The 18,076-nt window shown below is 39.2% G+C and overlaps 3 protein-coding genes across 3 annotated transcripts; 1 reads left to right on the top strand and 2 right to left on the bottom strand.

Moving 5' to 3' along the window:
* Positions 1 to 4,391: 4,391 nt before the first annotated feature.
* Positions 4,392 to 5,018, bottom strand: LOC147857337 (uncharacterized). The gene has a single exon (XM_087328153.1). It carries the CDS (start codon positions 4,983 to 4,985, stop codon positions 4,392 to 4,394), a length of 594 nt encoding a protein of 197 aa, XP_087184279.1. The 5' UTR covers positions 4,986 to 5,018.
* Positions 5,019 to 9,292: 4,274 nt separating this feature from the next.
* LOC147857338 (uncharacterized) lies at positions 9,293 to 13,710 on the bottom strand. Its single transcript, XM_087328466.1, has 6 exons — positions 13,635 to 13,710; positions 12,600 to 12,891; positions 11,116 to 11,206; positions 10,899 to 11,033; positions 10,590 to 10,747; positions 9,293 to 9,957 (listed from the first exon to the last, which is right to left on the bottom strand). The coding sequence occupies exons 1-6, from the start codon at positions 13,679 to 13,681 to the stop codon at positions 9,628 to 9,630; spliced, it is 1,053 nt and encodes a 350-aa protein (XP_087184592.1). The 5' UTR covers positions 13,682 to 13,710; the 3' UTR covers positions 9,293 to 9,627.
* Positions 13,711 to 16,086: 2,376 nt separating this feature from the next.
* Positions 16,087 to 17,862, top strand: LOC147857339 (uncharacterized). The gene is made up of 2 exons (XM_087328154.1): positions 16,087 to 17,264; positions 17,806 to 17,862. Exons 1-2 carry the CDS (start codon positions 16,087 to 16,089, stop codon positions 17,810 to 17,812), a joined length of 1,185 nt encoding a protein of 394 aa, XP_087184280.1. The 3' UTR covers positions 17,813 to 17,862.
* The last annotated feature ends 214 nt before the right edge of the window (positions 17,863 to 18,076 follow it).

Here is an 18,076-nt window from a genome sequence, read left to right on the forward strand (position 1 = left end):
CCAACACCTAAGGCTCCTATATCACTAGGTGTTCCCGCCAGACATAGGTTAACCAATGATTTTTGAGAGAAGTGGGAAAAGAGCACTAGGTTTCTCTGTTGGAAAGGAGTCTCCATGGCTATTGACTTGGTACCAACATGGGATTTAAACATAGTTCGGGCACTCGGAGAAGGGGCTTTGTTCTTTGAACAACTTAGCAAATCAACCACCTAGACCTTCACCAATCCAAGGGGATTTTTATAGGCGGGGCAGGACGCCATCTCGTGACAATGTGTCGTAGATCATGACGTGATTGTCATTATTGGATAAGCACATTGTGGGGTGGGGAGCGTGCATTTTAGTCCCAAAGTGTGAAATGTAGGAAACCTTTGTAATTCTTGACTTGGATGACTGCAATGAGCAATTAAAGGATTTGATGGGTCAACATCATGTTGCTTAGGAACCTTCACATAATCAATCAAGTTGGCCTCGAGATTATTTTCGGTCACTGCCCATATCTTACCTTCAAGTGTTTCGTAGACAATTTGCTTATTGGGACAACATTGGTGCAATTGCCAAGCAATGTATGATTGCACATAGCAAACATGTCATTTACATCCCAATGGCTAAAGGCCTCAAGGAGGAAGAAAGACCCATTGTGGAAATTGACGGACATGTCATGAACTCCAAAGAAGCCGAGAACACTTCCATTAAGACTATAATAGTTCAGGCTCCTAGAGCAACAGAGGGCATCATGAGTTTTAAGACACCACCCAAACAACCATGGTCAAGACCAAGTAACAAACTAACAAGAGAACCAATGACATACTGCCATTGCAGATAGTAACATGTGAGAAGACACGCAAACCACAAGAAATGGGTCATCATCCATGGTGTACTACTCATAGAAGGAACAAAAAAGAATAAAGATGCCCTGGGGTGTGTCCGTAAAACATCAACGAAAGAACAAAGTTAGCACATACGAGATGCACAGTTCTGGTCACCTGCACGCATGCATTCCTACATCTTGATGATGGACCCATTTAACTCCATAGTTGGCCCTACCCTAAAACCCTAAACCTTCATGCTTTGGCATCCAATCAAACTTCATGATTTGCGAGTGCTAGAGGAAATGTTTTGATTCCGTGATGAGACATATACATAGACATTGCCGAAGCAAATACTTTGTGTGTAAAAGCAAGCCACATATTGGAGAAGCAGATAATGTGTGAAAGCAAGCAACCATATCACATGACATTATATTCCTCATATTTGTAAAATTGTCCCCCAATTTGAAATCCAAGGGCGGGAGATTCTCCATCGCCTCAATAGTTTTGGTTTCTCTGATCTTCATCATCATACTGTTTTTATGTTAGTAAAAAATTTGGACAGTGCATTCTTGTTTTGATCTGTTGTAGAGAAATGAACCAACCTTCATAAAATGCTTCTCTTTCCTGGAGGGTTTAGGAGATGCCACTGAAGTTGCTTACTGCTTCAAAAGGACAGGTTTTGATTCAAACACTCATGGATTCTTGGTCCATAATTTCGAAATTTTGCTGGAAATTCACTTTCTTACCCGATATTTATCTATCTATCTCTGCAGTGATTCATTCCATTCCATTATAATAAGCATTTCTTTCACATTATTACTAGCATTGCCGATTTTGAAGGCAGCAATTGTCATGACAAACAAGTCCATTTCAGCCGCTTTGGGACTTGCCACACCTTACACTGACTAAACTCTTCTCATTTGTAAATTCTTGAAACCACATATTGTTAATAAGCCATTATTAGTATCTTTATTGCGCATCTACAATCTCGACTGTGATGCAGACTCTCCTACATTACTACAAGTCATGCTCTTGTTTTATGGCACATTCTTTGCCAAAATAGTGTCATATCTACCAGCCTTCGACCAACGGAGCAAGGAACGGTAAAGTTCTGAGAAGTGTAACCTTAAATTCATCTACAAACAACTTCGACTCATCATGTATTGATGCGTTTTCCTCGGATCCAATCATGTGTTGTCTTGCAAAATATGTACAAAGCTTGCCCATCATGTGTTGTCTCGCAAAATATGTACAAAGATTGCATGTTAAAGGATGTGTTAACATCATGAATATAATGTGCCGGATATATATGAGGTTTTACATATACCAAACCTACTTGTCTATTGGCATGTTTTGATCTTGTTCAGTGTGACCTTGCCACATAAAACAATTCGAAACACAGAATTGTGACCTGGGGTAGCCCAAAAACAAAGATATGCATAGGAAGATAAGAGTGGTGGGGAAAATAGTGGTATTTTCTGTATGCAAAACATCCAACTAGCTTGCTTTCAAAGTTTATCGCTAATGATGAGTGGCAGTAAGGTTCGAACATAAACTAATATGAATGGAGATCAACAAGCTCACGGACTTGTCGATTTTAATGTGATGGCAAGCTCATCCTCAAATTGAAGTGGGAATTGATACGAGTGACCAATCACTGAACTATATAGCCAGCGACAAGATGACCACTGGAATGGACAAGATGACCACTGGAATGGGGACAATCTATATTATTGAAATGTTGGAGTATTGGATGACCATTGACACCATCTACTTGATGGGGGTGAGTCATGGTTCTCAGTTAGGAGTTGAACGAGAGATGGGAGGTAGGATGGATTCGAGCAAGTCCAGCTTATCATCTATACGATGGTATAACAGAATTGAGCTTCATGGGGCATGTTGGAGTAAATCGTAGCGAAACCACACACTCGTGTGAACACCTTTTATTTTGTTGGAGATTATGTGCCCTTGTTATAAGTGTATGAAGAGGTACTTTTTGTATTAAGTGTACAGTAGATATAACAAAGTAGTTAAGGATTCTTTGTGAAGTATGTCAAATAAAAATGTTTTCCTCTCCTACATTGATGCAAGGCACAATAAATAGTGGACCTTAGATCACTCTAAGAGGATGGCCTTGAACACATGCATTCCTACATCTTGATGACCTTAGATCACTCTTAGATGATGGATTCCTTGAACCCATGCATTCCTACACCTTGATGACCATAGATCACTCTTAGATGATTGATTCCTTGAACTCATGTGCATTCCTACATCTTGATAATAGACCAAGGTGATGCCTCCATAGCTAGTCAGGCACATTTGATGAAGCACCGGAAGTGTTGGTTATGCGAGCTTTGGCATCACATTGAACATCGTGTTTGTGGTTATGTGAGTTCCGGAAATCTTGGTTTCGTGATAAGACATATACATAGACACACATACAAAGCCACACACACGTCATAAGGAAGAACATTATATAAGGAAGCCAGATAGTGTGTGAAAGCAAGCATAACCATATCACATCACATTCCACATATTTGAAAATTTGTCCCCAAATTTGAAATTCAAGGGTGGGGGGTTCTCCATCGCTTGAATCGTTTCTTTGATCATCATCATCATCATCATCATCATGGGAATTTCAGGTTCAGGAAAGATTCCAAGGATTTGAGCAATAATGGATGCAATGTGTCAGTCACAATGTCATGGATCATGGCAGTCTATGTAGTGATTGATCACCATGGATTCGGTAATACAAAGAAGGAAATAGAAGCATGTTTTTTCATGAGCTTCTGGGACATGGTAGGATAAACCTATTCCTGAGAAAACTGTCAGGGTTGGGAGGAAAGCTTAGATCCAAAAACATGTGGAAATGTGTCTCTTAGAAATTTAGGAAAGAAAGAGTGTTGAGAAAACAGATTGTCGTTAGGAAGAAGAAGCTGTGTTGAAGGAGTCAATGCAACCCTCAAGTTTAATGTTGGGGATGGTTGGTTCATTTGCCTCACCATAACCTGAGGATACTAAGAAACTGAGTTTTTGGTGGAAACGAAAGAGAACCTAAAAATGTAGAGTATTGAATTTACCTTAGTGATCAATGTGAAAAAGAGCGATACAACAAATAGTTACTGATACAGGGAGATTGACTCAATCGTCCTACCATCCAACAAGAAATTACTAAAAAACATTACATATGTGGAAAATTGTGACTTAGGAGGATTACATAAAGTGCCAAGCCTTTGCAAGCTCTCTTGTTCATAAAATTGTCTAAATTATACGGCGCACTAATTTCATGTAATCGCATTTCTGCTCAACATGTGAGCTTCTCATACAATGGGGCTTCAGATTTTTCAAGAAGTAATCGTAATCACATACCCCATATACTTCATGAACAAATAATTATAAATGTTAGATTGAGAGTCGGAGACAAAGAGATCATAAGCAAGTTAATTGTCGAGACATACGATTTGTTAATGAATGATCATCGGATTAGAAGCCAAAAGATATAAGATGGTAGCAAATCATTAGTTACAATGCTAGATGCTTAAGAGTCAAGTAATGAAAGAAACTTCATCAAATAATGAACTATCTTCGATTAATGATCTTGTAATTGTTGGATTTAATGCTGTCGAGCGGCGGCAAACTCCTTAAATTCATTTCCTGCCTTTGGGTAGTGGTAATCATGCCCCTATGCTGTTGTAGTTGCTTCTTTTCCTTCGAAGAAGATAATGCAGCAGCGATCCGCATCCGACGGAGTATATTGGGTTTGGCATTCCTCCATTTCCTAAGTGTATGTTGCTGCTTGTGGTGATGATGACCCGATTGCGATTGCGGGCGCGGTAGTTCTTCTGGCCGGAGGAGGCAAATGGTGCGTTGCCTCTTCGCCAAAAGCTCTCGCTCGTAACCTACAGCGAGCTTCCGCTTGGTTCTTTGAATCTTCTCTTCATAGCTGCTGCTGCTGTGATGGTGGAGGAGCTTCTTCCAGGCAGAGATGAGGGCTTTGGCGAGGGAGGCGATGGCGGGAGAAGGGTGTTTGGTCAATTCGTAGGTGGTCTTGCCGATGCAGGTGTCTCTGAGAATGTAGGCATCCTTGTGGAGCAGGATGAGTGGCTGAAGCTTCTGTAGGAGGTCCACCAAGATTGGAGCAGAAGTCTGGGGTGGACCTGCAGCATGCTTCATTATTTGCTGCTCAATTGCTGTAACCTCTTGGTTTAGAGGTTCGGTTCGGTTCAAACCAAACCGAACCGTTGCCGATTGACAGCAATGGAGGAGGAGGAGCAATGGAGGGTTGGTAGGTGCATATCCATAGAATAGATTGGATTTGATGGAATGCAATGGACGCAAAGGAGAGAGAGAGAGAGAGAGAGAGAGGTGGTGCTTTTTTTTTTGGAGAATAGTAGGCTGGTAAGGCCGAATTCGGGAATTAGGGTTAGGGTTAGGGTTAGGGGTTTGCAGGATTTAATGGTGCTAGATGGGCTGGAATGGAATGGACGCAGGGCTGAGGGATTGAGGGAGAGAGCTTGTGGTGCTTTTTTTTTTGGAGAATAGTTGGCTGGTAAGGCCGAATTCGGGAATTAGGGTTAGGGTTAGAGTTAGGGTTAGGGTTAGGGGTTTGCAGGATTTAATGGTGCTAGATGGGCTGGGATGGAATGGACGCAGGGCTGAGGGATTGAGGGAAAGAGCTTGTGGTGCTTTTTCTGAGAATAGGAGGAGGCTTTTAAGAATGAATTCGGGAATTAGGGTTAGGGTTAGGGTTAGGGTTAGGGGTTTGCAGGATTTAAAATTGGGGGGAGGGGCCAAATGTTCCAAACGCATTTACCATTTGCGTTTGGCCCAATTAGTTTGCGTTTTGGCCCAATTTAAAATCATTTGCGTCTCCACCTGAGTTTGAGTTTGAGTTTGAGTTTGACACGTGGGAGGTCTTGTCTGATCGCAAGGCCAGCCTTGGACCCAATGATTGCTTGCCACGTGTAACAATCGGCAACGGTTCCGTTTGAACCGAACCGAACCGCTAAACCGCGGTTTAACAGTTTCAACGGTTCGGTTCACGTTTAGGTTTTTATTAACGGCTCGGTTCAGTTTCAACAATCAAAAATCGCGGTTCAAACGGTTTAACGATTTTTATTTTTATTTATTTTAAAATTTTTAAAAAATTGTTTTTAAACAATCTTTTCATTTTTAGACCTTATTCTCACATTTTAGCAACATCTTAAAAAAAAAATTAAAAAAAATATTATAAATTATAAATTATGAAGACGGTGGCTAAGAAGGGAACGATTTCATCAGTTGCAAAGTTGGCGAGTGCTTGATATTTCCAGCTCATGGATTTTATGCTACTCCTCATATTGTATTTGTTTGGAGCATTGGCAAAGGAAAACCCTTCAACTGGTTCACTTGGAAATGGGTGGTAACAAGCAGCATGACTGAGGTGGAAAGAGGAGGCATTAGGTTTGTGTTTACAGACGTTGGAATTTGATGGTAACCAAATGTGGAAAGAGGAAGCAAGATGATGATTGATGTGTTTACAGACATGCATAAGGAACGTGGTTTTCTTGAAGAAGCACAGAATGTATGATCAACTTCAAAACTGAGATGTAGAGGCATGGAATACATTGTTCTCTACCTTGGAAGCTTGTGGTAGCAATATGGAATAGCTTGGAAGCTGTTTATAGAATAATTTTCAGATTAGTTGTCTATTTTCCTCTATTTTGGAGTTCAAAGTTTTGTTTCCTCAACCATCATCTTATAAAGACGAGTATGGGGAAAATTTTGTATGCTGTAGTTTTTATGACTTTTCTAAAAACTAATAGAAGTATATTTTCTTTTGGAAAATTTGACCTATGTTGAAAACCGAAACCGAACCACGAAACCGCGGTTTAACGGTTTGTGGTTTGGTTCGGTTCGGTTCAGGTTTCAAAAAGTTTAAACGGTTCGGTCCCAAACTGGTTCAGTTTGGACCCTCTAAAACCGAACCGAACCGAACCGTTGCCGATTGTTAGCCACGTGGAGCCACCTGAGCCGTGCCGTTTTCTGATGTCCGGACAAAAGAATAAAATAAAATGGGAAAAGAATATATAGAACGCAAAATGTTTCTTTTGGTGTTTTTCTTTTCATCATTTAGTCCTGAGTTTTTAATTTATTTTTTAAGTTTTTATGTCTGAAATGAATCAATACAAAAAGTAAGACAAAGGAGAGGTTTTCCGTGTATGTATGTGTGTATCAGTATCTATGTTATGTATGTATGTATGTATGTATGTATGTGTATATGTATGTTATGTATGTATCAGCAGATCAGCAGCTCAAAAGGGGAAAGAATTTGGATTTGAAGAATATAGTTAAAAAGGCCATTTTGGTTTTAGTCCATGAAAATTTCTTTTGTACATGAATTTGTGAGCTAAAATATCATGTCTGTAACTTCCCAAGTTTTATGCTTTTTAAGCTAAATATTGTTCAAGCAGCAAATGGGAAGCCAAGCATCCATCCATTCATCAGAGAATTGTAAACAGTATTTAATGAGTATCTCATTGGTTGTAATCCGATTTCCAAATTCTTTCATAGTATGTATTTGGCTAGTCATGGGGGAATAAATGGCCTTTTTCTGGATGCTTTTGTTAGTAAGACTTGAAATGCAATTTATAGGTTTAAAAAAGAGAGTATATAGTGCTAGAATTAAAACTGGTTCTAGAATCACACAGCAGAAATATTTGCATCATTTCAGGTTTGTATCTCGATCTATCATTGTTTGATAATAAAGACTCAGAGAATGATAGCAGCTTCAGATTGGCAATCAATCCTCTTTATGCAGAATGAATGCAGTTAGTTGACTGGTTCACAGCCCTATTGCAAAGCAAAATGTGTTCATCCTCTCTACCCTAAAAGAAGAGGAGGAATGCAAATCGAAAGAGAATGAGCTTAAATGGGTGCTATCCCAAGGAACAAGAGAAGAGTACATGTGGTGGACTATTGTCAACATTTGGGCTGATTATGGCTATGAATGTGGGTGGTATAGTATATCCAACCCTTCTTGTTTGCATTTAGAGGTAGTTGCAAAGTCTCTAATACCCCATTATATTGGATGTAATTTGGTGAATCTTGTGATTATATTAACATCACAGAATCCTATTTGGGCGATTCGATTTGAGACACCCCATTGGTTAGTTCTAGAAGTTGGTCTCTCCACATTCTTTGAGACACTTTGCTCTAACTAGGCTCGTGTCTCTCTCGAGCATTCTCATCCATAGCATATGCCTGTTACATCCAATAAGCTTGCCAAGTCTCATTCATCTCTCCTTGAAGTAGTACTCGAATAGATTTGCACACAAATGGTAGTCATTCTGAACATTGCTTGCAAGTTGTAGGTTGTCCAAAACCTCCATCTACTTTGGTGGTGGAGAGGTTGACTTTAGGGTTTGCTCAGTTCGCGTAAGGGATCACCAAAGGTGGAAGCAAAGAAGAGTGTTAACCTAATCAAATCCCTAATCTTCTCACACACAATACACTAAGTCAATGTATCTTTTTAGTTAAATAACTCTTCAGTAGCCTCACATCTTTCCTTATTCATGTCACTTGTGGTCCAATTGAAGTAGCACACAAATGTTCATGCGACAATGTGAAAGTGAATGGCAACTTTCGATGTTCAAGAACTTTACTAATGAATGTCTCCATCAAGAGTGCACACTTTGATGATGATAGAAATTCAAGAATAGTTTAATCTATTTAAATACGAAGCATTGTATTGAGCAAGATGGGCTCTAACATGTATTAATATAGTAATGGTGATTGTTTGTTTGTTTGTGTGTGTGTGTGTGATCATTTGCGGGGGAGTTGCACCTTAAAATTGAACTTTATTTTTGTGAAAACTCAAAAGAAATATAAACCATGAAATGTGTACAATAATTTGCTACTCAAAAGAATAGAAAGTTTCGAGGTACATTGAGCTTTGGGTTTCCTTAAGATACGAACAAAACAATGTACTATTCTCCATGTTGAAGCAAGATGGAGGAACTGTTGTGCATTACAAAACATATGTGGTGGAGCAGAATCAACATATGTACCTAATTGACACTTTGTAAAGCCAAAGCTTTGTCTTGAAGTTTTAATGTAAGAGATAGCTCTAAAATTAGCCTAAAGGCTTGTGCCCCATTATATGAGTTGATGGATTACCCACTTTGATGACAATTCAAAGTTTAATTCTCATATTTGATGAAGGGTGTGAAGCATTTAGAAACAAATAGTTGTGGATAATGTGATTACGCCTTTACACACTAAGAGTATGATAAAAGCTCCCAAATTAGCCTAAATGTTTAGGAGTCATTATTGCAATTCCCCATTGCAAGTGTCTGTCGTGGAAATTCAAAGTTCAATAGTCATATTTGCCCACGGATGTTTGAGTATATAAAGACAAATGATGAGACTAAACATCTAAACAAGTGATTGTAATTTACATTAACATGCATGCATTGCATTACTGTACATAAACTCAAGGATTGACAATTCATCCTCCAAAGGACGTTGCATGGTTTTGACATGCATACAACATTACACATATAGTCTAAGGACATAACTCCATTACAACATTTTGAAAAATGTGGCATTGAATGAGCCAGATATATTGTTTGCATATTCATGTTTTGATGTTACTATTAACTTTATTAGAACTCATTACTATTGAATGTATATCTGTCTTTTAATTTAGTTAATAACCTCATGGTTTTATGGGTTGCATGAAACCATGTTTACGTAAAATTTCATCGCCATTTAATGTTTACAAGATGACTTGCATTTTTCATTTATTTTTCTCCATTTTGTTATCAATTGCTTTTCATGTATGAGTATTTTCTCCTCTTAAGATCTCCAACTCTCCAATTTCATTGTTGTTTTCATTGTTGTTTAATGGGCTGCTGGAACAAAACCAACTAATAATAGGCCAAACACCACTGCGGGCAACAAGAATGATGACTGCATACATGCCACCTGCTTGAGCAAGGGTTTGAAGCAACCGATAAAAAAAGGTGGTGTGCGAGATGACGATGCAAAAGCTTGGATTGCACAGCTCCATATATCGGGTCCAATTTACAAACATTCTTAATCCCAACCCCTGTGGTAAGTCTTCCACATCCTTATAATTCGACCTTGCATCTTTCAGAACATTCTAGAGGCCAACATATCCTCGATTAACTTTCACCATTCAACTTTAAGTAAATTGGAAGCAGAAACTTTGATTCTAGACATTAACATTATGTTATGCATATTATGTTATCAAGAGAATTCTACATCTAATATGATTACAATCTAATAGTTTTGGGTAGTGTAAATGCGTCTTACAAAAGGGAATTCTACACATTAACATTATGTTATGCATGTTATATTATCAAAAGAATTCTACATCTAATATTATTACAATCTAATAGTTTTGGGTAATGTAAACGCTTCGTACAAAAGAGAATAAATCAAATTCAACAAGTTGTGTGCCTTCCTAAGAATTTATCAAGATGCAATGAGAATTTAAAATAGATTTTACACACTTAAAACTTTCATTTTGGAATTCTTGTACAGATTTATTGTGCAGGAGTTCATGGATTGCAATATGGACTTGCATATGCATGTGTATAAATTCCAATTATCAAATTATAGATTTGATGTATGTGTATATCATTTGAAGCAAGAGTTTACTGTAAAACAGAATCATGTGATACGCAAAATATTGCTCATTAATTTACTTCATATGATATTATATCATTTTGGTTTTTGTTCTTTAATATTTCATAGACTTCATAAAATTACCTTGCTTACATTCCAAAAGTCCAACACTGAGCTGGAAGTATTAATTCGGAATTGACTTGCCATTTTTGTTATTAAGGCTGCCACTGTTAATGTTCGATTATCAACATTTGCCGTACCATTAGGCCCTAATGTCCGTGATGTGGCAGCCATTATGGTCCCTATCATAGAAAAATAGTGGACAACCATTAAAAGAAATCAGGGAACACGTCAAATTGAACATGTATTATATGCATCTTTCCAATTATAATGAAATTGTCATTATAAATAGCAATGGTTCTTTGTATCTCTGCTAGTCCAGAAAGGTTTTACCTTCAATCTCTTTACCCACATCATCATAAAGAGTGGCAAAGCTTAACAAATTTGCAGTAAACATATTTGTGTGTGCAACATCATCTGCACACAGTGTGTAGTCCATCACACTGTGACATGTATCCCCAGACTTATCTACCAAACCCAATCAAAGTCATTTCTGGTTTATTTGTGAAATAAATTTACTCTGTTTGAACCAATTAATATGAGATATTACCTCCGCAAAACTCATTAGCTACACCAGCATAGTTTGTCTTTGTATCAATGGGCAGTTGTTGAATCATGACGATGCCGTGAACATTCATAATCTTAGCAAGTAATAAGGCCAATACTTATCATTGTTTCAAATACAAATCAGTAATGCAACATTTTCACAAAATGTACACTAGTTTAACAGTGAGCAGACAACCAATTTAATACATCAGTCGGGTGGGTTTCTCCCAACATTACCAAATCTCTCTAGCCCTATAGTGGTGCTAGCTATGGTCTGTTTGTGAGGCTGTCTTTGCAACTCTGCCTTATTGGTCGGGTATATTGAAGTGGTTTCTGAACTACTCTTTGGTTGTCATGCATATTTTATATATGTTCTTTCATAGCCTACTGTAATTCCTGAATTTACCTAAGGATTTCAACCTTATCGGTTCCAACATCTAATGATTAATACTTATATACTTTCCAAATAGCAGCTACTCATGGTTTAAATGTTTCTGAAATTTTGGTTTCTCCTTAGTTAATTTGCGTTATTTCTTTTGTAATGGAGACTTTGCCCTTGTTTCCAACCTAGGAAGGACAGAAGCCTTGGTAGAAATCTCGCTAAGGTGTGTGTGATATGTATGCAATGGAAGACGCCGAGGAGCAGAACTAATTAATAAGAGACAAGGGGAAGCAAGAATAATCTCTGATAAAAAAGAAGCCCCAACCATACCAAGAAATCGAAAGGAAGCTGAACACTCTCGGTTAAAAGAACATAAGAGGAAGACAGCTGAAAGCTCCAGGAGGTTCTGTCTGAGAATATGGCAACTATAGTGTCTTTCTATGAGGGAAGAGGAAGACAGGTGATGTATACTTTTAAGCCCCATTGATGGTTCGTAGTGACAATGGAAAAATAATAGGCATTGATCAAAGGCTGCTTATAACTGGCAGCCTGCTCTTGCCAGTCCTGAGGTGGAGAACAAAGAGGCATAATCACTGGCTGATACATATCTCAAAAAAGAAAGCACAACAGATTATAAAGGCGGAAAATCTGCCTCTACAATTAAACATTAAACACATCTTGATTTTCCCGTGTGTAAATACTTTAATGACTCCCTTCATGTATCTACTATTTTCCAAGCTTTACATTTTCTAGTGGAGAAACAGAAACTTTTTACACCAAATTATGCATTCAGGAACCACTTATATAAAGACATTAAGATTCATGGGGGAAGATTAAACCTATGCTCTCTTATAACTTTTCGATGTTTCTCTACATGGCATCAACGATTTCACATTCACCAAAAGAAAGAGTAATGGGTGAGTAAGGATTACAGAAAAGCTACTCCTTAATCTCTCAGATAAATGAAAACATATAAAATCCATAACCCTCAAACATAGATAGATAGCTAACTAATGCGCGACCACATTTTTGTATGTGAGATTTTATAAAAAGTGTTTAAATTAGAATTCATCGATTCCTACATAAGGGTATAAAAAATGTCAAACCTGTTGAGGGTAAAGAAGGTAGAATGTAGTGTAAGAGCACCAGCTGTTTTCAGGTTCGGAGCAAGGGCAGATGAAGGGGAGATGCGAGTCATTCGAGATCGTTGTGAGGCCACGGGTGACCAAGACCGAGAGTTTGGCAGTAACATCAATGCCTGTCTTCAAGTCTGTTCGAATACTGGGTTGTCGAAGGGCAAGCGTGAGAGTTGCCGCAAGAAAAGCAAATACAACTAGTACAACCAGAAGCAGTCTTGCTATCCGCCGGTATTTCTGTGTAACCTGCGCTTCAGTCCAGCTGCAACCAAAATCAAAGAGAATGAGAGGAAAGATAATCTCAAACGAGATCACAATCATGCAAAAAATGAAACAAAATATTTCTTCTCTACATCCTAAAAAGAGACTTTCATTAGACGTCCCAAAAACATTAGTCAATTTCCCATCAGCTTGCTCTACAAATACAAATATATATATATATATAGAGAGAGAGAGAGAGAGATGATGTTGCGTTCAAATCGATCCTAGTAATGGATGAGCTTCGTATCAATAAAGTTCTGGATTCAAGTCTCCAGGAATGGATTTGAGACCCAAGCACATCAACCACTTGAATTTGCTGGAAAATAAATTTGTCACATTTCATATCTTCTCCCCCCCCCCCCCCCATCCATCTCCAAACCCTTTCAAATGTATAGATTTGGGAGACATGAAAACTGAAGGCAGAGTATCCCAGGATATCTCCAAACAAATAACTCGGCATTCATAAAACTTGAAATGATTACAGAGAACTAGAGAAAACCAGGAATCGCAAAAAAAAATGGAGCGAGAAAGAAAGAAAGATATATTAACGTCTTCTAAGGCCAAATTTGGCCCATGAGACAATTGATTTACAACAAAAATAGGGTATTTACCCATTCAGCGAAAGAAAAAATAAAATCAAAATAAAATAAAATAGAGCTAAAGCTAAATGGTTCTAGTAATAAAAAAAAAACATGTTCTACAGTTAAAAAAACATATTGAGAGAGAGAGAGAGAGAGAGCGTACTCGAAATCGTGGATTACAGTGGCTGTAAACTTATGAAGGCGGTCCATCCATCACCCCCTGCAATCTTCTGTTTTTTCTTCCGGATTGTTCTACATACGTTTCTGTCTGTTGCAGAGAAGGAGTACAAAGACATATATACTGTAAAATGTGTGTTCACGAAGTAAAAAAAATAAAATAAAATATGTCTTGCGTTAAAACAAAGACAACCAACACCACGCCACAATGCACAATGCTTCCCTCCTTAACCGGTTTATTGGTTCGGTTCAGGCTTGAGCCTCCTTAACCGGTTTGGCAAGGCTCAAGCCGAACCGAGCCATTTAGGGTTTAGGGTTGAGGGCTCGACCAATGAGTCAATAGAAATTGTGCATGGGTCCTAAATTCTAGACCACTTTGAAAAGGCATTGTTTTCGGATAATGAGTAATTGTATTGAAATAGAAATAATAGTATAAGCAACTATTATATAAATTAATACAATAATGTAAAGGATAAAAGTTTTATAATGGTGGCTAACTAACCTTAACTTCTTGTTTGAGCCTATCTAGTCCAGAGAATCTCTTATTCTTAATGCACCATGGTGTGAGTTTATGTTGAGTCAAGTTGTTGATATAGTTATTTATCCATTGATGGCATGATTGTTTATTCCCATTTCACACCCAAGATAGTTTGATGTTATGTAGTTGCGCACGCTGGTTTTAATCTAAAAAAGAAGAATGTTTGTTTGATGAAGTTTAAGCTCGGATTCGTTGCCAAAACTCATGTATGATTGTATGCGCCAACCCTAAATGTGCATTGATAATTGGATTTCACACACTAACCAACAAGATTAGTCATATGGTACACCAAATGAACAATGTTTTGAGACCCAACTCATCCAAATGCTCTCCCAATCTTGCAATCATAGGGGGAGACTATTTGGCCTTAGCCTTAATTCGAAATTTTACTTTACAATGTGCAATGTTGATATTTTGTCTTTTAGGAATCATCCTATCCACACTATTTGTCCCATTAAATGGCGCTTGGAAAAAGGCACTTGGTTAGGTATTACAACTTCCTTGCGTCTAAGAATCGGCAATGGATTCGGCTCAAGCCAGAACCAAACTGTTAAACAATTTGGTTAGACTTGAGCTTCCTTAACTAGTTTGAGCTCGGTTTGGGATGGCTCAAGCCGAACCAAACCAAATTCCAAACTGGTTAAGGCTTGTACAGCGTGGCTAAACCATTTTAGGCTTAACCGATTTGGCTAAACCAATTAACCTTAACCAGTTTAGGAATCGATTCAATTCAAGTTTGGAAACTCCCAAACCAGTTAAAGGCTTAACCAATTTGGTTTCAACAAGGCCAAACCGAACCGTTCTCAATCCCTACTTGCATCCTTTGCAACTAAGTATGCACACAAATGGTAAGTAAACATAGCCTTAGGCTAGGTTCAAGTGATATACTCTTCCTTCGTAACATAATCACGCACCTTGTCGGCTCAATAACTACAAATGTGGTTTGCATTGAAATTACGAAGAAGCTCATTTACAACCCAATGCGTGTATGGATTTCTGTGACCAATGTATCTCGATATGACATTTGTTGCAAGAGTGCTTGTGACCCAAACCAGGTAAGGCTTAATCGGCTTAGGTAAAGCGGTTCCTAAACCGGTGTAGCCTGAACCGGTTCGGTTCAAGTTTGGAAACTCCCAAACCGATTAAGGGCCTAACCGGTTTAGGCTTTAATCAGCTTAGGTGAAGCGGTCCCGAAACCGATGTAGCTTGAACCGGTTTGGTTCAAGTTTGGAAACTCCCGAACCGATTAAGGGCTCAACCCGGTTTGGTTTGGACAAGGCCGAACCAGGTAAAGCCGAAACCGAACCGTTGCCAACGATTCGTAGGACTTAAACATAATGGGTTGGTTGGTTTCGGTCTTCAGAGGTTATTAGGTAGTGAGTGTGAAAAGGGCCCGAATGGGTGGGCAAATGGGAACACGCGAGGGGAGCCGTTTACACCAGTCCCTTCAAATTTGTCAGTTACGTTGTTATTATGTCATATTTATTATACATACATACATACATACATACATACCTCCCCAGAAAACGACTCTCTCTCTCTCTCTCTCTCTCTCTCTCTCTCTCTCTCTGTGTCTCTCGTTCGCTCGCGCTCTCTGTATTTCATTGCATGCATTGAGAGAGAGAGAGAGAGAGTATTTATTATACATACATACATACATACTTACATACTTCCATACATACATACATAACACACATACATACATACATACCTCCACAGAAAACGACTCTCTCTCTCTCTCTCTCTCTCTGTGTCTCTCGTTCGCTCGCGCTCTCTGTATTGCATTGCATGCATTGAGAGATAGAGAGAGAGAGAGAGAGAGCCGCAGACGGAAACGGCTTGATTTTGCGGCTTGGCTTGCGGCTTGGCCCACGTTCCGCCGTTCTTTCTCTGCTTTCTGATGGGAACCGCCGTTCTTTCTCCTCAAGATTGCCTGCCATCGCCTCCTCCTCCTCCTCTTCCTCCTCCGCAGAAGAAGAAGAACAGGCGATTCTACTCCGCCGCCATTCCTAGCACCACCAATTCGCTACCTGCTATTGCCGCTGCGAAGCTACACCAACATCTTCTTAATCTTCATCATCATCATCATCATCATCATCATCAAATGCTTGCGTATCGCTTGCCTGGTTTTGCCACCGATTCTTCAAATGCTCCGCGAGGTCTAGCATTCCCGAAATCTGGTTTCCATGGCGGATTGCTTCCTTTACCAGACAACAGTCTCCTTGGATCTGTACATTCTCAACATTCTTTCTTTGCTAATGCGCAGTTGCCGCTTTGTGCAGAGTTTCCATCTCCTTGTTCCCTCCAGCATAGCAGTTACCAGAGATGCCCGCTGCAAGCGTCGTTTTTACCTCCTGCACCCCCTCTCTCTTCTATTTCTTTTTCTGACTTGATCTCCCCGGGCAATACAAATCGAAATAGTTGCAGGTCTTCTATTATCCGATCATCAATCCATGGCAGTCTGCCACAGGAATCAGCCTATCCAAAGTCTCAGGTGAAAAGTTCCCATTCTCATGCCTGCAAAAATAAGATGCGAAACCAAAGCTTTCACCCGAGGAAGAGAACGCATTATATAGACGTTGAGACTGCGAAATGTAACTCGAAGCCGTCAAAGAGAGAGTCGATCCACAGCGAGTATGACGGTACAGAAGTTTATAGGAAAACCGAACCAGATCGTAATAGACGTTCAAAGGAAAACACGCACAGTAATAGAAGAATTAAGACATCAAACCATGTGAATGACAGGGAAATGTCGTCAGGTTGTAATCCTTCTCGAAGTTTAGAGGACGTGAAAGAAATTAGCTGCGATGAAGATGCGCTGTCAGAGAAAAGTAGCAGCAGCGAAGAGAGGTGGGCCGGGCCTTCCTTCTTCAACTCTCCACCCCCGAGCTCCCTTCCATTGCCGACCTTCTCCATCATCAAGACGTCCACAGTTTCCTGTGATGATCAATATTTCCATGAGAGTCTTGAACACAAACATGCATTCCCCTCGCCAGAAGTAATTTTATCAGGAAATGTACCAGATGCTGTCTCTGCAACCAAAATTTTGAGAAAACTTCTGAATATGGATCCCCTAAGGTCTGTATCTTAAAACTACAGGTCTGTTTTCCAAATTTGATTCTTTTGTTAAAACTAAGTTTCTCTCACTGCTATTCAAACGGTTCATGAGCTTACGACTTTCTGTATGCAACACATCAAACATCGGTCTTTCTTCTACTGCTCATCCAACCGAAACCACTCTGTACGCTACTATAAAATCCTGATGTGTTCTGCCTAACAATTATGTTTTGTTAATCCTGCTCTCTGCTAGTCAATTTAACGCACATTCCGGTCACTTTTGGAAAGCTGACTGTCTTTCACTAATTGTAAGGCTTTCTACTGTATTTCATCAAATCTGCAGCATTGTCAGTGTACCTTTCGTCAAATCAGACACACAATATTTTGTATCCGCCTTCCGTCAAACTTACAGCTTTCTGCATTTGCCTTTCATCAAAACCTGCACCCTTCTTCTGTGCCTTTCTTAATCGGCCTTTCATCAAACGTGAATTCTACTGTTCAAACTTAACACTATGCTCCGCAAACATAGAAATGGATCTACAGTAACTTTGTATTGCTGCAGCTCTTGATGTGCGTGCTGTCTTAGGCGAGGAAGCTACTGAATTCACAAGTCATATGGCATGTTTCGAGCTGCCGTGCTTTATGCAATTGATCTAACTCTGTTGAACACTACTGTAGAGATAGATAGTAATTTATGGTATACTGATATATTGTTTACTGTAGGTGATGATGATGCTTCCTGTCCTAAATGCGTCCCTCATCCACCATTTCGGATCTCAGCTTACCTTCTCTATGGCATTACCATCAAAATGGATGGATTGATCTTCCACAGA

Source organism: Azolla caroliniana, unplaced genomic scaffold (genome assembly GCF_043228905.1).
Source record: "Azolla caroliniana isolate FFs.n. ecotype wild unplaced genomic scaffold, voAzoCaro1.0.p SCAF_12, whole genome shotgun sequence".
Lineage (NCBI taxonomy): Eukaryota > Viridiplantae > Streptophyta > Polypodiopsida > Salviniales > Salviniaceae > Azolla > Azolla caroliniana.

Excerpts from the sequence above, each read along its gene's own strand:
- LOC147857337 (XM_087328153.1), bottom strand. The coding sequence starts at position 4,985 with ATGAAGCATGCTGCAGGTCCACCCCAGACTTCTGCTCCAATCTTGGTG.
- LOC147857338 (XM_087328466.1), bottom strand. The coding sequence starts at position 13,681 with ATGGACCGCCTTCATAAGTTTACAGCCACTGTAATCCACGATTTCGA. Across the intron at positions 12,892-13,634 it reads ACTGTAATCCACGATTTCGA|CTGGACTGAAGCGCAGGTTA; the intron begins GTACGCTCTCTC and ends TTTTGGTTGCAG. Across the intron at positions 11,034-11,115 it reads AGCTAATGAGTTTTGCGGAG|ATAAGTCTGGGGATACATGT; the intron begins GTAATATCTCAT and ends TGGGTTTGGTAG.
- LOC147857339 (XM_087328154.1), top strand. The coding sequence starts at position 16,087 with ATGGGAACCGCCGTTCTTTCTCCTCAAGATTGCCTGCCATCGCCTCCT.